The sequence below is a fragment of the Halichoeres trimaculatus genome, unplaced genomic scaffold (assembly GCF_033239565.1).
Source record: "Halichoeres trimaculatus isolate MK-OKI-2021-1 unplaced genomic scaffold, fHalTri1.1 fHalTri1_scaffold_17, whole genome shotgun sequence".
Classification (NCBI taxonomy): Eukaryota; Metazoa; Chordata; class Actinopteri; order Labriformes; family Labridae; genus Halichoeres; species Halichoeres trimaculatus.
In genome coordinates, this window is record NW_027437195.1 from 492,204 (window position 1) to 510,507 (window position 18,304).

The 18,304-nt window shown below is 42.0% G+C and overlaps 1 protein-coding gene across 3 annotated transcripts; it reads right to left on the bottom strand.

The window, feature by feature from the left end:
• Nucleotides 1-333: 333 nt before the first annotated feature.
• rrh (retinal pigment epithelium-derived rhodopsin homolog) lies at nt 334-18,027 on the bottom strand. 3 transcript variants are annotated; one of them, XM_074692326.1, is made up of 8 exons: nt 17,900-17,935; nt 10,805-10,879; nt 9,109-9,299; nt 3,805-3,904; nt 1,630-1,783; nt 1,380-1,548; nt 661-839; nt 336-576 (listed from the first exon to the last, which is right to left on the bottom strand). In XM_074692326.1, exons 3-8 carry the CDS (start codon nt 9,259-9,261, stop codon nt 471-473), a joined length of 861 nt encoding a protein of 286 aa, XP_074548427.1. In that variant the 5' UTR covers nt 9,262-9,299; nt 10,805-10,879; nt 17,900-17,935; the 3' UTR covers nt 336-470. The 3 variants fall into 3 exon arrangements, with proteins under 3 accessions (XP_074548424.1, XP_074548427.1, XP_074548426.1); XM_074692323.1 differs by lacking the exon at nt 17,900-17,935 and having other exon boundaries at nt 334-576; nt 10,805-11,042; XM_074692325.1 differs by lacking the exon at nt 10,805-10,879 and having other exon boundaries at nt 17,900-18,027.
• Between the last annotated feature and the right edge of the window lie 277 nt (nt 18,028-18,304).

The window sequence follows — 18,304 nt, forward strand, 5'->3', positions numbered from 1 at the left end:
CTTGGTCAACTTACTTGTCTGACCACAGAAACTTTTAGATAACTTTTAGAAATAACAATTTTCGAAGCTGTTAATCTATGTTAAATTACAGCTTGTGAACAAGCAAATAGACAAAAATGAGACTTTTTCACCTTTAAATATGCAGCAATGCAGCTTGAAATGACCCCCACCTTTTGTCAATTTTAACGTGAGTTCAACAACAAAGTCAGATGAAATGGATGAAACTTGAGCAATTCAATCCACACAGAGGTTTCATTCAGTCAGTCTGTTATTAAGGTAACCAGCACACAAAAAAAGACTACATCAGCACAGCAAGTGAGATTTACACAGTAAACACCACAGAGCATCGCAAACTACAATAACTACAATACAAAGAAAACATGCAGTCATGTTTTTCATCCTACCAATCACTTAATATGTGCTTTAATGTCAGAATGTATTGATGAACGGGATACAGAGGCAGCTTCACCTCACTGCGTCAGGGTTTGTTGGGAGGTTGTCATGGGAACCTGGGAGTTGATGGTGATTCGCTGCCTGGTTTGACACCGAATCATCCCTATGATGGCCCTCCTGAACCTGAAAGAGCAGGGAATGTGTGTCTTTAAACACATCACTCTCACACAGCACACAACAAAGAGAATAAAGAAGAACCAAACCCACTTTTTGTTGGCTATGACATAAATGCAGGGGTTGTAGAAGGTGGAGGACTTAGCAAAGAGCGGTGCGATGATAGCCATGGGGGCAGGGATTTTCTTGGGGTCCCCAAAAGATGCCCACAGGCACACCAAGGAGTATGGAGACCAGGCCACCAGGAACATCACAACCATAACCACAGACATCTGCAGGACACAGACACAGCAGCACAGCTGTCAGACCATAAAGGCAGCTTTATGTTTGTAAGAGCAACCACTTAAGGGGGATAAATGCCACTTTAAGAATTCCTGGGCAGTTTATTCCTTTAGTGGTCCCACAAACAGTCCAGCCCATGTTTCAGTCAGTACTCCATTAGCAGCCTGTGTATACCTCCAAACCAGGAATGGCTCTACAGATTTATAAAGCTCCAGAGCATAACAAACACTGAATCACAAATGCAGGAGGGAAACAAGCGCCACAAAGGCACAAGTAAAGCCAGCATCTCTCCCAGCTGCAGCAAGATGAAATCCTTCCCACTGAGTCTCCAGATTATAGATGGTTGAATAAATGAAGTTCTGATCACACAGCCCCAAACTTTTTGGATGTGGGGTTTGGTTTTAGGTTTTTTCCATGCCCTAATAAGAGAGTAATGTTTAATGAAGTCAGAAAGGAGGCCTAGACTTCTTACACAAAGCCACATTTAAAGGATAGTTAACAGGTGAAACCTCAATGAGGTTCACTTTTACCTTGGTGACATCCATCTGGTCCGACCAGTCGATGTTGATGCTGTCTAGACAGTTGCTGGCTTTGTACCTCTTCACAGTGGCTGACACGTTGTAGTAGCAGTAGAACATGACGGAGAGAGGTGCAACAAAGTTCACAGCAATCACTGCCATGGTGTACGAGACGAACGAGCTGCGGAGACACAAGATTTCAACCTTCTCACACTCTCACTGAGACATGGCAAAGTCTGCATCAGTAAATCAGTTCACTCACGCATCGTTCTGTCTCCAGTTGATGGTACAGGTGGCTCCTGTGGGGTCGGGGGCGTAACCTGCCCAGCCTACTATGGGCATGGTGGACCAGAACACAGCATTCAGCCACGCTGCCAGAATCAGAAGGTTGTATGACCGTCCTGTCATTTTCTGCTCTGTAAGGACAAAAAAAACAAAAAAAAACAAAAATACATGTATAAATATGAGGGTCATAACAGTTTCTGAATATTTAGGCTCCTTGGCCGAAAGTTGAGGGCTCCATTGTTCTTGCTGCATTTCTTTCTTATTATTCTGTCTAAACATGCTCAAAACTCTCCAAAATTGGCACACACCCCACAATTGCAGAAAATTTTCATATATTAACAAACATAACCCCATCCCATAATATTCCCCGTAGCACCACTTAGGCACTCAAAAACACACTTAAATGGCCCTAGCTTGTGGTAGGAATGTCATAGAGATGAAACCAATGCAAAATGTTTGTCCAATTGAAATGCACAAAAAAGGTAGACTGTATTTTTCGCTTATCTTGAACAGGAAGCTGGCAATTTGCCTTTCAAAATAAGATTTTGTCGCATTTTTACCCTTTCTGCAAAAATTATCTCCTCTGAAACCACAAGTTGTATCGGCTCAAAATTCACCCACATGACAGACTAGACCCTGCTCTACAAAAGTTCTTATGGAAGTTTTATTTTAGACTCAGTTTTCAAATGGCTAGCCTTCAAATTCGGCAAACCTCAAAGAAGCCCTCTCAGCTCCCTCCATGTAAACAGATGGGATTTTTCATTCCTGACCATACAGGCTGTCGCATTTGGGCCTCTAGGCAAAAAAAGTAAAAGTCATACAGCTTTAAAAATGACATGAATGGATTCCTGACAAAATTTCCTACAAAAGCCATTTTTACACAGAATAGGTCAACATTCTTGCCTTTATGATAAGTTGTTTGTAAACTTTTGTGAATTCGAATTATTTGAATCCTCACTCTGCTGTGGTGATGTCACACACTGATTAGCAGCTCTGTGCAGCTGGTCATGTGACTTAGCAGAGGAAATAATATATTGTATCAAGTGTTAGAGCATTTAGAGGGCCAGAAAGGGATGAAACCCTGTGGAGGGGAACCAGGTATGACAGACTAGAGGAAAGGACTGGCAGGACTCTGAGGACCTGTCTGACACTGCATGCAGCTTTAATTTACATCTGTCTCTTCTGGTGCCTCTTGACCAGGTCACCATTGCAAATGATGACTGGCTTTTAATTGACGGTAATAGTTCAATTATGGAGAGATAAAACATTGAAATGAACTATTAGTGGTATTGGATTTTTAAAAAAAAATAAAAAAAAAATAAATAAAAATTTCAGAAGCTTCGTAATTTATCCAGATTAGTCACATTTGAATGGCTTATCTAGGTTTTAAACTAGAAGCAGCACATTTCAGTTCACATGGATTGTAGTAGATAGCTGAATCATAAATAGATATATACATCAGCTTTTAAAATAAAATCATGATTTGTTTTCAATCAAACTTCAATATTTTAATGTAAAGAGTAATTTGAGGAACATTAGTGCATTTTGAACAGGCAATGTTTGCAAGGCTCAGATACTACATTCAAGGTCTTGAGGACTTTAAAGGAAAATGTGTGACACTGTGTACTTGTACTCAGAGCGAAGTGAGTAAGAGGAGTACATGTAAAGAAGAGAAACTGAAACCTACATATCAGTCCCATCACATAATTATTTCCAACAATCACCAACGTCAACACTCCTGTTTAATTTTTTCTTGACTTAAATTTTCCATCCACTGTGCTAAGCAACATCAACTGATCGTTCTCTTCCAAATACTGTGACGTGCATCTGAAGTTAAATGGGCGCTATTGTTATAATTCTGGGCATCACTGTGACTGGTATACCAGGAACCATGCACTAAGAAATATATCAACTACATTGCTAATTTTTGTAACCCAACATTTTCTTAATGATTGATTCATCGCAGTTAACACAACAAAGTCTCGGCCCTAAAATGAACTGATTAACACATGTGATACTTTACCAGCACTCTAACAAGCTTTTTACTGCATGTCGGTCAAAGGAAAAGATCACGGGTCACCATGACCCAGAGGGGCTCAAAAACACAGAAAGTCAAACTTATGCAGTCTAAACCAAGGTGGTTTTTATGTACCTATGTCTGGTCTGCAGATGGTAAGGTAGCGATCGATGGCCACCACGGTCAGCAGGCCGATGCTGGCCATGCCAAAGAAGATATTAAGGGCTGCATAGATCTGTAGAGAAGAAATACAGAGAGAAAACTTTGAGCTCATAGCTTTATGATAATAGATACAATATGTTTTCATTGATACAGCTCCTTTAGAACTATGCAGTCAGTGACACACTGAGGAAATAAAAAGTGTATAAAAGAAATTAAGAACATTAAAGCTCCATTGAGCTTTGTCCACAGAGGAGTTTGAAACAGACTCAAGTTCATGCTGATGTCTCAGCATGAACTACAAAACAAAAGAGAAAACACCCAACAGAAGACAGATTTTTGGGTTTATGGTCTCAGCGGTGATGTTCAGATTATCCTGACAGAGGTATCAGTGCACCTACAGATCTCCAACAGCTGTGTAACATGAGAGTAAGAGACAGCACCTCAAGAGCCCCATCCTGATAGGGATCTGCCCTATTCTCAAAAGGCCTGCTTGATGAGAGGCAAGTTAATCAGAGGGCCTGTAAAGGTGGGTACACACTACAGGTTAATGGGACTGATTTTTGTCCCGTTCCCCCCCGTACGATCAAAGCCAGCAAAAGCCTGATTGTCTGATGTCATCATGTGTGAGTAAGAGTGATTTCTTTTGGTCGAAGCTCGGAAGGCCTCCGATTCAGGGATCATAGATAATGAACATGTTTAATATTTGCGACTGCAAATCCCGTAGTGTGTGGGGCCCTCTGAGAGAAGCATGTACAGCATGTAATGTCACACATACCGGAGCAAAGCCTATCAAGACGCGAGCTGACTCAGCTGACTGACTAAAGAGGAAGCAAGAAATCTATCTGCAATACTTAAAACAACTCACCTCCAACTCACATTGTTATTCATACAGCCCATATCCTCGCCGTCTCCACATCCTTTTCCATAATCCCTTTGCTTTTGTGTGTTTTTTTTTTAATTCTAGAGTCCAAAAACAAACATCTTTGCTTTTTCCGGTACATCCGTCATGTTTGTTTACAACAAAGTCATGTTTCACTACGAGAGATTTGGAATACTGAGTGTGAAGAAGCTGAAGCTCTGCTGAAGAATCTGTTAGTGTGTGGTGTCCTCTGAGTGCAGACCACACACTGTAAGATCAGGAGAGAGAAATCTTGTGCGATCTGTCATTTGTTATCATCAAATGTGTTGTCTCTAAATATGTGAAGTTTTGGAAAATCTTGAAATGTGTACCAGCTTTAAGTCAGAAAGCCCTTGAGTCAAAAAATCAGAAAAGCTGTTAGTCAGAAAATACGTTTGGATTTAGTTGATATCTTTTTTTAATCCAAAATGATTTTCTGACTAACAGGCTTTCTAACCAACAGTATTTCTGGATAGCAGGGCTTCTGACTAACAGGCCATCTGACAAACAGGCTTTTTGAATAACAGGCTATTTAACTAACAAGCCTTCTGAATGATAGGCCTTTTGACGATCAGGTCTTCTGACCAATGAGCACCATTTATTCAGCATAGTATTTGTGATTAATTGGCAGGTCTTTTTTAGGAGGCAAATGCTATTAACCAAGCTGTATTGCTATTGAAACAAGAAGGAGAGAAGGAGCCAATAAAAGCAGGATGATCAGGTCCACAGGACTCCACGAAGTTGGATTGCACTTTTGGATTAGTCAGTGTTGAATAAGTTTTGTATCAGATTAAAACTCATCCTTCAGCTTGGTTGTTTGAACAGCTATTTCCTGGAACATGATTTTGATCCATCATCTTGTGTTTATTTGACAATGCTCTGTCTCTTTTTGTGTTTCCTGTCTGTAAGGTTTTTCCTGACTGAAGTGTACATTTTTTATTGTGTTCAGGGCTTTTTAAACTGTTAATCATCCGAATATTTTGCTCCATGTGAACACAGCTTATGATTTGTACCTTTTAGTGTTCAAGTAAAGCTCCAGAACATGCACAAACTGAAAGTTCCTCTTAACAACTTAACATTTCAGTCTGCTGAAAAAATGTTAAGTTTCTCTGGGTTTCTCACAGCAGGGGGCCACATGCAGGGTGGCTTGTTATTAGAGCAAACTAAGAGCGGTCCAAACAACATCTGCAGCAACAAGCTGCACATGGAAACAACAGCCTGCTAAACAGTCTGGTAAAGCAAACGGTCAGTGTTTGGCCTGTAGAGTAGAATCACATGACTTAATATTCCTGTGCAACAACAGGGACTGAAGAAAAACCTCCTAATCTGCAGTAAGAATCCAAACACGTGGCTGCTAAAGCGTAGTGCGTCAGCTGTTAAAAGATTCAGTCTCGTGCAGCTCAGGGTATGTCACGTCAGTTCTTACCACATTTAGAAGGATTTGGAAAACATGCAGGAGACACACTGCAACACCCAAATGAGGAGGTCGGCTTGAAAGAGACTTAGAGGTTGAAATGCTACTAACAGTAAAACAGAGCTTTCTGGAAATAGCTGCTGAGAAAGTCTGTTTCTGTTTTTCATATCCTTTTCCACAGGGCTGGAGCTAGTGCAAACTAAGCACTGGCTTCAGGTGCTCAAAACTGTGCTTAACAAGAACCTACTCTTTGCTGAGCCAGACCAAAACACTGTCTACGCATCAAGGGGTGTGGCTAACGTGTCAGTGTGAAGTGATGTTCAGACATTTTACAGATGACCTGGCTCCAACTTGGCTTCATGACCATGGAAAAAAATACCGGTCCTAGAAACAAACATGGTTAGAACCAACTAAGTGCTACAGCAAGAAGCAAACAAGCACCTTTTTTTAATGGAAGTGGTACCCCTCCACGGAAACAAGTAGTTTCCAGAACAGGCGATCTTACCAACAGGCCCTCTGACTAACAGAGTTTTTGATCAAAAGGGCCTTCTGACTAACAGGCTTTCTGACTAACAGGCCTTCTGACTAACAGGCTTTCTGACTAACAGGCCTTCTGACTAACAGGCCTTATGACTAACAGGCTTTCTGACTAACAGGCCTTCTGACTAACAGGCTTTCTGACTAACAGGCCTTCTGACTAACAGGCCTTATGACTAACAGGCTTTCTGACTAACAGGCCTTCTGACTAACAGGCCTTATGACTAACAGGCTTTCTGACTAACAGGCCTTCTGACTAACAGGCCTTATGACTAACAGGCTTTCTGACTAACAGGCCTTCTGACTAACAGGCCTTATGACTAACAGGCTTTCTGACTAACAGGCCTTATGACTAAGAGACCTTGTGACTATTTCTAACAGGCCTTATGACTAACAGGCCTTATGACTAACAGGCCTTATGACTAACAGGCCTTATGACTAACAGGCTTTCTGACTAACAGGCCTTATGACTAACAGGCCTTCTGACTAATTCTAACAGGCCTTATGACTAACAGGCCTTCTGACTAACAGGCTTTCTGACTATTTCTAACAGGCCTTCTGACTAATTCTAACAGGCCTTATGACTAACAGGCTTTCTGACTAACAGGCCTTCTGACTAACAGGCCTTCTGACTAACAGGCCTTCTGACTAACAGGCCTTCTGACTACCAGGCCTTTTGACTAACAGGCCTTCTGACTAACAGGCCTTCTGACTAACAGGCTTTCTGACTATTTCTAACAGGCCTTCTGACTAACAGGCCTTCTGACTATTTCTAACAGGCCTTATGACTAACAGGCCTTATGACTAACAGGCCTTATGACTAACAGGCCTTATGACTAACAGGCTTTCTGACTATTTCTAACAGGCCTTCTGACTAATTCTAACAGGCCTTATGACTAACAGGCTTTCTGACTAACAGGCCTTCTGACTAACAGGCCTTATGACTAACAGGCCTTCTGACTAACAGGCCTTCTGACTACCAGGCCTTATGACTAACAGGCCTTCTGACTAACAGGCTTTCTGACTAACAGGCTTTCTGACTATTTCTAACAGGCCTTCTGACTAACTCTAATAGGCTTTCTGACTATCAGGCCTTCTTGCTAACAGATCTTCTGAATATTTTTTTAACAGGCCTTCTGACTAACAGACCTTCTGACTATTTCTAACAGGCCTTCTGACTAACAGGCCTTCTGACTAACAGGCCTTCTGACTAACAGGCCTTATGACTGACATGCTTTCTGACTAACAAGCCCTCTGACTAACAGATTTTTTAACCAACAGGCCGTTTGACTAACAGGCTGTCTGACAGGCTTTCTAATTAACAGGCCTTTCGACTAATATACTTTCTGACTAACAGGCTTTTGATAAACAGACCTTCTGACTAACAGGCTATCTGACAATAATGAACACTTTAAAAAAAGACAGTCATTTCTCTCCTTAAGAAAACAGATGTGCATGCTCTCACTCTCTCTCTCTCTCTCTCTCGCTCTCTCTCACACACACACACACACACACACACACACACACACACACACACACACACACACACACACACACACACACACACAGTGAGAGAGAGACAGAGAGAGAGAGAGAAGTCAGGAGAGCTGCATGGACTGAACCAAATTTAAGAACCAGACTGTAAACTGGAGGCCCTTATCATAGCATAAAAAAGGCCTGATTCTGAAAGAAAAGGAGAGCTGCTGCCCAAAACACAGAGCACAGACAGAGCCATGTTACTGGTCTCCTCTTCAAATCGTCTGTATCTTCACTGTGTTCTCACAAACCAGCAGCCTGTGACACCAACACACAGGTAGAAATGTTTGCTGACACCACCCACTCACTGTTCTGTGCTGGCTCTCATAGCTCCTGATCCTGTCCTATTCTGCTCTTTTTGGCTTCTAACAGGCTCCATGGAGGTCAAGGTGCAGATGAATTTACAGTTTCTTCTTCTTTACTAACAAACCTGGCATTTAAATCCATATTTATTCACACTGAACATGTGAAAAGTGAGTCTCTGAGGTTTCCAACCTGCAGGTTGCACTTTGACTTTTCTTTATCCATCTGAAAACAAGGAATGCTCACTTAAGACATTAAATTCTTTGCAGTTTTAAACTGGACTTCAATACAGCTTTCTATAGATGGTCACTTACATAACCTTGACTATTACAGCTTTTTGTGTGTTCATGTTTACTTTAGAAGAAAGGGTTTGTTGTGCTGGCACATGAAATAAATAAAATGAGCCATGCTGAAATGCTCTCAGCCTTAAAGTGACAAACATTGTGTTTCATGTTAATTACAGAGGACTTCTCACTTGAAGTCTGACATAAACCTGCTGGTCTCATTTTTAAAACAAATATTTCATGCTTTACCATAATTCAGTGAAATATTCTGTTTATATAGCCTTCAGACATTTGGGGGTTCCCACCTGACAACCTGTGTAGCCAAACTTCCAACTGCCATGTAGGTCCGATGCAGCTGACATGGGGTAGCCGATACCAGCCACCCCAATGTCTGTGAATGCCAAGTTTATGATGATGTAGTTGGTGGCGGTGCGGAGCTCCTTAAACTTCACAAACATGAGCAGCACCACAATGTTGCTGGATAAACTGAGGATGCCTGGGAGGAGGACAAAAACCAGGAAGAACAGAGTCAATGTGCGGGGGGTTAGAGTCGGACATGTAGCTGTGAATCACCACGTAGAGCCAGACTGGACACACAAATCATATTGACGCAGTCTTATCCTGCGACCTTTGGTTGGCGTAAAAAATGAAAACTTAGCCTCAAAGCAGGCTTACACTTTTTAATGTTTTCGAGAAGAACAAGAGAAAAACATGCTTCAGAGAACAGGAATGAAAGTTTGAACTCAACAACTCTTTTTTGCCACCTGAAAAGTCGATATTGCAGCAAAGATTTCTTGAAAGACAGGACATTGTCATTGAAGTCAACTATCAGATACCCTGAAGATAAAGCAGTGAAAGATAAAGTTAGTAAGTTGACAGCACTTTTTGATGCTCCGGTTTCAGGTGGCAGACCTGAGGAACTGTTGGAGGACAGCTCTACCACCCACACATAAACCAGCACAGATGACTGATTGTTCTTCACATCAAGGGAAGTGTGCGCCTGCCAACTCACTTTATCCAGAGACACAAGGCAGAGAGGGTCAGAGACATCACTCTATGCCCTTGGAAGCCAGGGACATGTGGGCTAGGGGCAGAGTCAAAGGGGCCTGCAGCTGATCAAAACTTAGATCAAGGGCTGACTTTCAATTGATCCCCATTCTGCGAGTTAGCTGGAAAAAAAACTCCCAGAAAGTTCAGGTCTGCTCACACTCTCTTTTGGATCAAGGTTGGAGACTGGCCTGACAGCAACCCTTCATTACAATACTCAAACACATTAGTTTAATATCTCTTTGTATCAAACCATTTGTGCTAAAATAAAATGTGTTTCAGTTTTCTTAAGGTTTCCAGTCTAAAGATGAGCTGGGAACATACTGCAGACGCACCTCGACCTGTCCTGTACGTTGGGATCTCTGCTCATATTTGAGTAAGATCCCCATAATGTTGCACTGAAATGAGGCAGCCTGGTTTAAGGAGCACCACCAAACAAGTGGCTAAATGGCTTAAGTCACGTCACTTTACTACAAGAAAGTTGGGCTGCAAAGGCAAAACCTGACTTACTCTGAGAAAGACAGGACACACTAGTGAGATGCATTTGAAGGGGTCTTGGAACAGCCTTCAACATGGTGCAGTGACATGAATGATCTTAAAGGTTGCAGCTCCTGAATAGTTGAGCCACTACTCTGTGGCACGACACAAAAATGAGGATGAGACAGTTCTTCTCACTGTCATCTCTGGAGATAAGTGCTGTGATAACAGCTGGACTTGGTCATTTTTACCCTGTAGCACACATTCCCAATTCTCTTCCTGGCTCACTATAATTATAGTAAGAAACACAAAACTCGACAGGAGTCCACACACACACACACACACACACACACACACACACACACACACACACACACACACACACACACACACACACACACACACACACTAAACTGTGATAAAACAATCCAATCATTCAGAATCTATCTATGACACGAGTCATCTCCTCTGCGTTACCTGCTGTGAGGAGATATCCAGCCACAATGTTGTGCTCCAGTTGGGTGAAGGCACTTTTCCCCCCGTAAGGTGCATCTGAAATATTGACCCCAGAGTCAATCCCCATTTTCTCACCCAGCGAGAAAACAAACTGAGGCAGCAGTGACTGACGATGAACAAAAGTTGTGGTTGAAAATAAAAATAAAAATCAGTAAGAAAGAAATGTAGGGAGTTTGTGGTACGCGACGCATCAAACTGAAACCTGTAGGGTATTGTTGTTGAAAGATGGTGGTGGCAGGGGTTTGAATGTGGGGGTGTGGGGTGAAGGGGATTACTACATACCACTGCTCCCCCTTCCTCGGTTATTAAGAAGTATTCTGTACAGAACATGGGCTTGCAGCACTGAGAATTAACGCTCACGTGGAGTGTGCTGCCGGTCAGCCTCTCAACAATGAGCTCTGACATTACAAAACTACCGCTGATTAAAGCCTGAACCTCAGACTGAACACTGTTTAACACACATACGGTTCACACTGTTTATGCAGCCAAAGAAAGCATCTTGAGGGTCAGAGTGTGGCAATGACCTCCATAAAGGTTTTATTTCACAATGGCATTTAGTGAACAAGGTACCTAAGCAGTGCTTCTAAACAAGACACAAAAAATACAGAGAGAGGGAGCAGGTGTCATGGTTTGGGTTTTTGGTTTTCTGGGTTTTCTTGTGTTTTGGTCTGCTTGTGTTTCTGTGGTCCTTGTGGTTTTGATTTAGTTCTTGTCCTGTGTCTCTGTGTTAATCTTAGTTATTCTTGTGGATTGTTCTCTGTCTCTTGTTGTCTTTTGTTCGTGCTTCTTGTGGTCTTGATTTGATTCTTGTTAGGTGTATGTCTTTTTGTGATCATTCCTAGTGTTTCTGTGTCTTTAATGTATTGAGTCTCTGTCTTGAGTTTCTCTGTGTTTGGTTTGGTTCTCCTTGTGTTTCTCTTGTGGTTGATTGCCCCTCATGTGTTTCACCTGTGTCTTGTTCTGCACCTGTGGTTGATTACCCTGTTTATATAGTCTCTGTGTTCCATGTGCTTTCTGTGGGTTCATTGTTTGCTGTCTGCGTTCGCCTCGTGCCTCTTGTGTCTCCAGTGAGTTTTCCAGTGTTTTTGGTTTTGTTTCTTTTGTTTTAGTTTTTGGATTTTCAGTTTGACTTTTTGAGTTCAGTTAAAATAAAGATCCTTTTATCTGCATTTGGGTCCTCCACCTCTTTTGTTTTTTTTTCCTCCGGACTTTGATGACAGCAGGTTTTCCTCATGCTAGCGTGTTGAACAGGAAACATACACAGACAAAGCTTGGATGTTGAATGTTTTATTAGGGTTATTACAAAGCAGTGTGGACATACGGACCAGCAAAAAAATATATATATAAATGAGTATTAGGGTAAATATAAATGGAAAATATAATTTTGGGATATTGGGATTTAAATTGAAATGACAAGATCATAACTGGAATAAAGTGATTAAAATTGAAATAACAATATTAAAGTGGAAATGACAAGATTAAAGTCAGAACAATGAGATTGAAGTAAAAAATGGCGAGATTAAGGTGGAAACGAAGCTATGACACTGAAATGGAAAGATTAAATTTAGAGAAATTAGATAAAAGTCTGAATGTGGAGATTAAAGTGAAAATGACAAGATTTCCGTTAAAATAAAGACTGAAGCAATTATATCAAAATGAAGACATTAAAGTCAGAATGATAAGAATAGAGACAAACTGGCGAGACTAAAGTGGAAACAAAGCTATTACACTAAAATGGCGAGATTAAATTCTGAATGTTTAGATTAAAGTCCCAATGACCAGATTAAAGTAGAAATGACCAAGTTAAAGTCAGAATGATATTATTAAATTTGAAATGGGGAGTTTAAAGTTAAAATGACCTGTTTAAAGTTGAATGACGAGATCAAAGTTGAAATGTAGCAATTGAAATGAAATGGCGAGATTAAATGAAGAGTAATAAAATTAGAGTCAAGAGATTAAAGTGAAAATGACGAGATTTTAGTCAAAGTAAAGACATTAAAGTCAGAATGAAGCGATTATATCAAAATGACAAGATTAAAGTCAGAACAATGAGCTTAGAGTCAAAATGGCGAGATTAAAGTAGAAACGAAACAATTACACTGCACTGACAAGATTAAATTCGAGAGATGAGATTAAAGTCTGAATTAAGTAGAAATGGCCAGATTAAAGTCAGAATGATATGATTAAATTTAAAATGGGGATTTTAAAGTAGAAATGAAATGTTAAAGTAGAAATAAAATGATTAACGTGGAAATGACAGATTAAAGTTACAATGACAAGATTTCAGTCAAAATAAAGCAATCAAGATGAAATGAAGCGATTATATCAAAATTATGAGGTTAGAGTTGAAATGATTAGATTACATCTCTTCATTTCCACTTTTTTCTAAATTGAAATGACCTCTCTTTGACCTTGTTTCAGGCTCCAGGCTTGAAGTCCAGTCTTTTTGCTCATACTTTGATGAGTATGTCTGGATCTTTGGAACTACATCTTGGACTGCATAGACCCCAAAGGTCTTTGATGTGTTTGGAGACAATGAATACACAAGTGAGGAACCATCAATGAAAATAGCATCACATTCTGGTTGTGTGTCAGGAGGAGACTTAAGCTGCGTTTCCACCAAGCAGTCCGGGTCGGTTCAGTACGGTTTGGGACGGTTTGGGACAGTTAAGTCTGATCCCGTTTGCGTTTCCACAGCAAACTGTACCCTCTCGTGGTGGGCGGCGTGTAAGCTGGATGCCAGAAGCCGCAGCTGATAAACAGTAGCGCGACGCTGTAGCAGCTTACCGCGCTAATAAATCCAACAAAGAAGAAAATGCGACACAGTAAACAAAGAGCACGGATGGAAGACATGCAGCATTTCGTCCTCTCTGTGATTTTCATGTAACTCTCTGTTACAAAGTGCAATCAAGCTTTGTTTCAGAGAAGTCTGTGTGCCCCCAGGAGAAATGCAGCCGCTGTCGGGGTAAGTGACGATTCTTTTGACCAATCAACAGTCTGCAGTGTGTTTATCCACCTTTCAAGAGCAGATCGGTTCAGTCTGGCACCCATACGAAAGGGTCCCAAAAAAGTGGGACGGCTCGTCTCAGTTTTTAGGGATCCGTCCCGGGATGAGTCAGTGGAAACGCCGCTAAAAGCGCACCGTACCGAGACGAACCGACCCGGACTGCTTGGTGGAAACGCGGCTATAGTGGCCTCCAGAACGTCTGCAAGCTGAGACTTCTGTCCAGAGTCTGTGTCACTCAGTGCTGCAAGGAGAGACTGTTTCGCATGCCTAAACAACTCAAGCAGGTCACACTCTCATGATTAGCAGGCTAAAATGAGTTGTGTGAATAGGCAACAGTCTTAGGGTAGAGATAGATTGGTTCAGTTCAGCTATCAGGTATTGGCCCCCAATACAGCCCCTTAAAGGTGGATCGGGTATCACTAGGAATGGATTGGTCCAACTTGACACTAAGGCTAAACTATGGTTTAGTTTATAGGGTGTACAATTTCACATTTGAATAGTCATTTCCGTAAGTCCTGAAGCTTTGTTTTAATTAAATGGTTGTTCAACATTTAAATGCTTATAGTTGAAACAAATATCAACTTCAGTAATTCCATAAGTACACATTTTTTTAATCTTTTACTCAGAACATTACCAGTCTTATCCCACAGCAGGGCATGCAGGTTAGTAATTAATACGTCTGGAGAGCCTACATGTAACCATGGCTGCATTATTTACACGTGTAATTACCTGTTAGCAGCCTGTAGCATGTCAGTGCTAACTGGTACAAGGCCTGATGTTTTGCTACAAGGTAAGGCAAAGGAGGTGAAGATGACGTGCTGGTACTCAGGTGTGAGCTAAAAAGAAGAATATATATAGAAAGAATCCTCATCACCCAGACCATTGAGAAAGTCTCTGAAGGCACCTTGACCTTTCTCAAAGTGAGCTCTTGCAAGCTCAGTCGCACTGGGATGCTCAATGGTTTTTGTGTCCAGTGGGAGCAGATCTTTTGAGTCTTCCTGGAAAGGATTGTCAACATCCTTCATCACATCAAACAATATCTGCACCTTGTCAATGAAGAACTTCTGAGACTGACTGGTCTACTCATGAAGCCTATTATCTGCTACTTTGACCTGAAATGCCATCTCATACTGACTCTCATCTCATCACTCCTATAAATAAATGCAAACCATAGAGCTGGACTACAACATTTCAGTGATTGATCATGGATGCTGCCTTTCAACTTCATGTGATATTTGTGATCAGATAGCCTCCACACTACTTTTGAGTCACATGATAGCTGCCATCCTGAAAATTAGCAGCTATTTTAGAATTTAGTTGACATCATTGAGTTCTTCCAGTAAGAGTACATTCATTTTAATGTTTGAATCACTGACACACTTCTGTTCAATTCAAGTTTTATTCCTAAAACCATTTTATGTATTATATAAGGCGGTCATCCTGGAAATTGGCAGCCAGCTTGAATTTTCTGCTGGATGATGTACTTTTCTTAAAAAGCACATCCTGGACATCATATGTGCCAAATTGGGTGCTTGTATCACAAAGTGAACGATTCCTCCATAATACTGACTTAATCTGCTGCACTTTTGTTTTCTTTTTAAAGCAGGATGAGCTCAATGTAGAATAGAATAGAATAGAATAGAATAGAATAGAAAATACTTTATTTATCCCGAGGGGAAATTCAGGAGTTACCGCAGCATTTAAGAAAACAAAAGTAAGAAAGAGTATAGAAAGTGCAAAAATGTCCATAAGAAATTAGATGACGACATCCCGTCCACCACTCGTCTACCACTCTCCAGCCCAGCCAGTCTCCACCTCCACAGGGTCCAGGACCGAGCCTCCCCAGCAGTCTGTTCAGTCTCTGTCTCCTGGATCCTGTCTGCTCACAGCAGGCGAAGCTCCTCCGATGTGTCGCGGCGTCCGATGTCAGCTCCGTCAGCCACGTCCGTGAACAGCACGATGCCGCTGGATTAGCACAGCTAGCTCATCCATCCCCCGGAGCGAGATCCCACGTTCCCAACAACGATGGATGGAAGGACAGGTCCACGTCGTCACCTCCCAGCTCACACCCGAGAACCACCACGTCGTCCTCACCGCCTCCTCCTCAGCTCGAGGGAAATCATCAAGCCCTACACTAGTTAGCATTGACATGCTACAGGCTGCTAACAGCTAATTTCGCATGTAAACAATGCAGCCATGGTTACATGTAGGATCTCCAGACAAACACAGGAGAAAAGTAGTAAAAAATATCGCCGAAGCTACAAAAAGTTTGGTGTCTGTGACCAACAATGAACCATACAAAGTGATGATCCACTCCAAAGACAAAGATGATGAAAAAGAGACGAAAAAATTACAAGATACGGACAAAGACGAGAGAGCTGCTGCAACAGGCAGCTACTTGGGTAGCGCCTAGCCTATCATGTAGGACATGATGTGACTGGAGGTCGCCCTTCCAGAAATGTATGGCATCTAGGACTGTCTCAAAACACTAGGTATGGATCAGTTGGCACTTTGTAGAGAGGAGTGCACAAACAAAGGCCAACAGCCTTGTGATGAAACCGTATTTGATCTCTGTTGCCTTCTTATGCAGGATAAAGGTTGGGTTGCTCCAACAGATGCATTTTTTGCTGCTGAACTGTACACCTTACTAAGAACCGGAATATGTCAAAGTATCGGGGTATCAGTCTCCTTTGTGCAAGTCTCATGCACAAAGGAGAATTGTGCATGTAGGCTTGATTATATTTAGGAAAAAAGTCCTTGCAAGCTGAAAATTTCACAAGATCTGTTCATTAGTTTTTGAGTAAAAAGTACGATCCACATCCTGGCAATATTCTGAATACTAAGATCTGGAATATGAAATGTGTTCTGGGTCATCATAATTTTCAACACTGTCAGGTAACAAATTATCCTACAAGCCTGCAACTAACACCACATTTTAGCAGACAGTTTGCTACAAGGGAGTGTAACATTAAAGTAGTTAAAGTAGTTAAAGTTGTTTGTGCATGCATCCAATACAGCTGTCCAGCTCAAACAGGTAAACGAAAACTGTTGGCAGGTCAGAAAGACCTGGAAGGACAATGGCTTCTTCTACTGCAGTAATCCTCGGACACTTTCATTAGTTGCAGTATTCTCACCCTCTAGTGGGGACACCCACAGTGAGACCCACCTTCTATTCTCTTCTGGGTCAGTGACGTTGTAATGACACGCAGAAAAAGATAAACATACTCTAAACAGTACAGGCAAAGCAGCAGGTCACAGACCAGACTACAGTCTGCTGTCGGAGCTGCCTGCTCTCATGCTAATGTCAAACCAAACCGCAAACACACTTCTGTCCCATCCTAGATGTTCAGATGTTAAACTTGTTTAAGTGTCATCAATACAACAGAGCAATGTTGCTGCATATTGTGAAACAGGGACATGAAAAGTCGGCTAATGCTGTGACTACAGTTTCAAGTTAGCATTGAGATCTACAGTTAATGTCTCAGTTATTCTTGTTTTCCTGTTGTGACAAGTTTGTGTAACACAGACTGCTGTTGAACTTACACGAATGAAGATCACCCAAACCAAGCAGGAGAAAAATTCTAGCTCAGTTTAAGGCTACTTTCCCCAGACATTAGCACAGGTTAGCTGCTCGCTTTCACTAAGACCTGTTAGCTGATTGTGTTCAAATGTTGAACATGCATCAATCACTGTATGCATTTACAGTAAGTAAGCAGTAAGTTTTATGCTACTGTGTGACAAATGCCAATTCAGAGAGCTGGCTTTTCTGCATTTTCCAACAAAGAAACGTGTGTATATGTCGCACGGCAGAAGTATTGGTTTTAGTTTGTTTTTAATTCTGCATGGTTTTATATTTTGTGTGATTGTTTTTACTGTTTTTAGTTTATTTAAAGCATGGTTTTAGTATGTTTTAGTTTCTTCCTGCCGGGACAGTCTTTATGTTGATAACCTGCACCTGTGAAGAACTTGACTACCCCCAGAGACGCCCAATGAGGCGGGAGAACAGAGTGGGTCTGTGGCCAATCAGATGACCGAGGGAACGATTTTACCTGTGGCACACCTGGAAGGAAGCAGAACGCCGGAAGGAGCAGAACGGGTGACACATGTAGACAGAACAACGAAGGAGCAGCTGAGCACAGCGGATCAGACAGCAGTCGAGCACAGCGGATCAGACAGTAGTCGAGCACAGTGGATCAGACAGTCGCCGAACACGGCTGAGCACAGCGGACCAGCCAGCCGTCGAGCACAGTCGAGCACCGCCGAGCACAGCCGAGCACCGCCGAGCACAGCCGAGCACCGCCGAGCACAGCCGAGCACCGCCGAGCACAGCCGAGCACCGCCGAGTACTGCAGACCAGTCAGTCGCCGAACCCGGCGGAGCAGCCGAGCACAGCGGGGCAGAGTCGAACTGAGAAGAAAGTCCAGAGTGTTACGACGCCTCCTTACAGCAGCGGC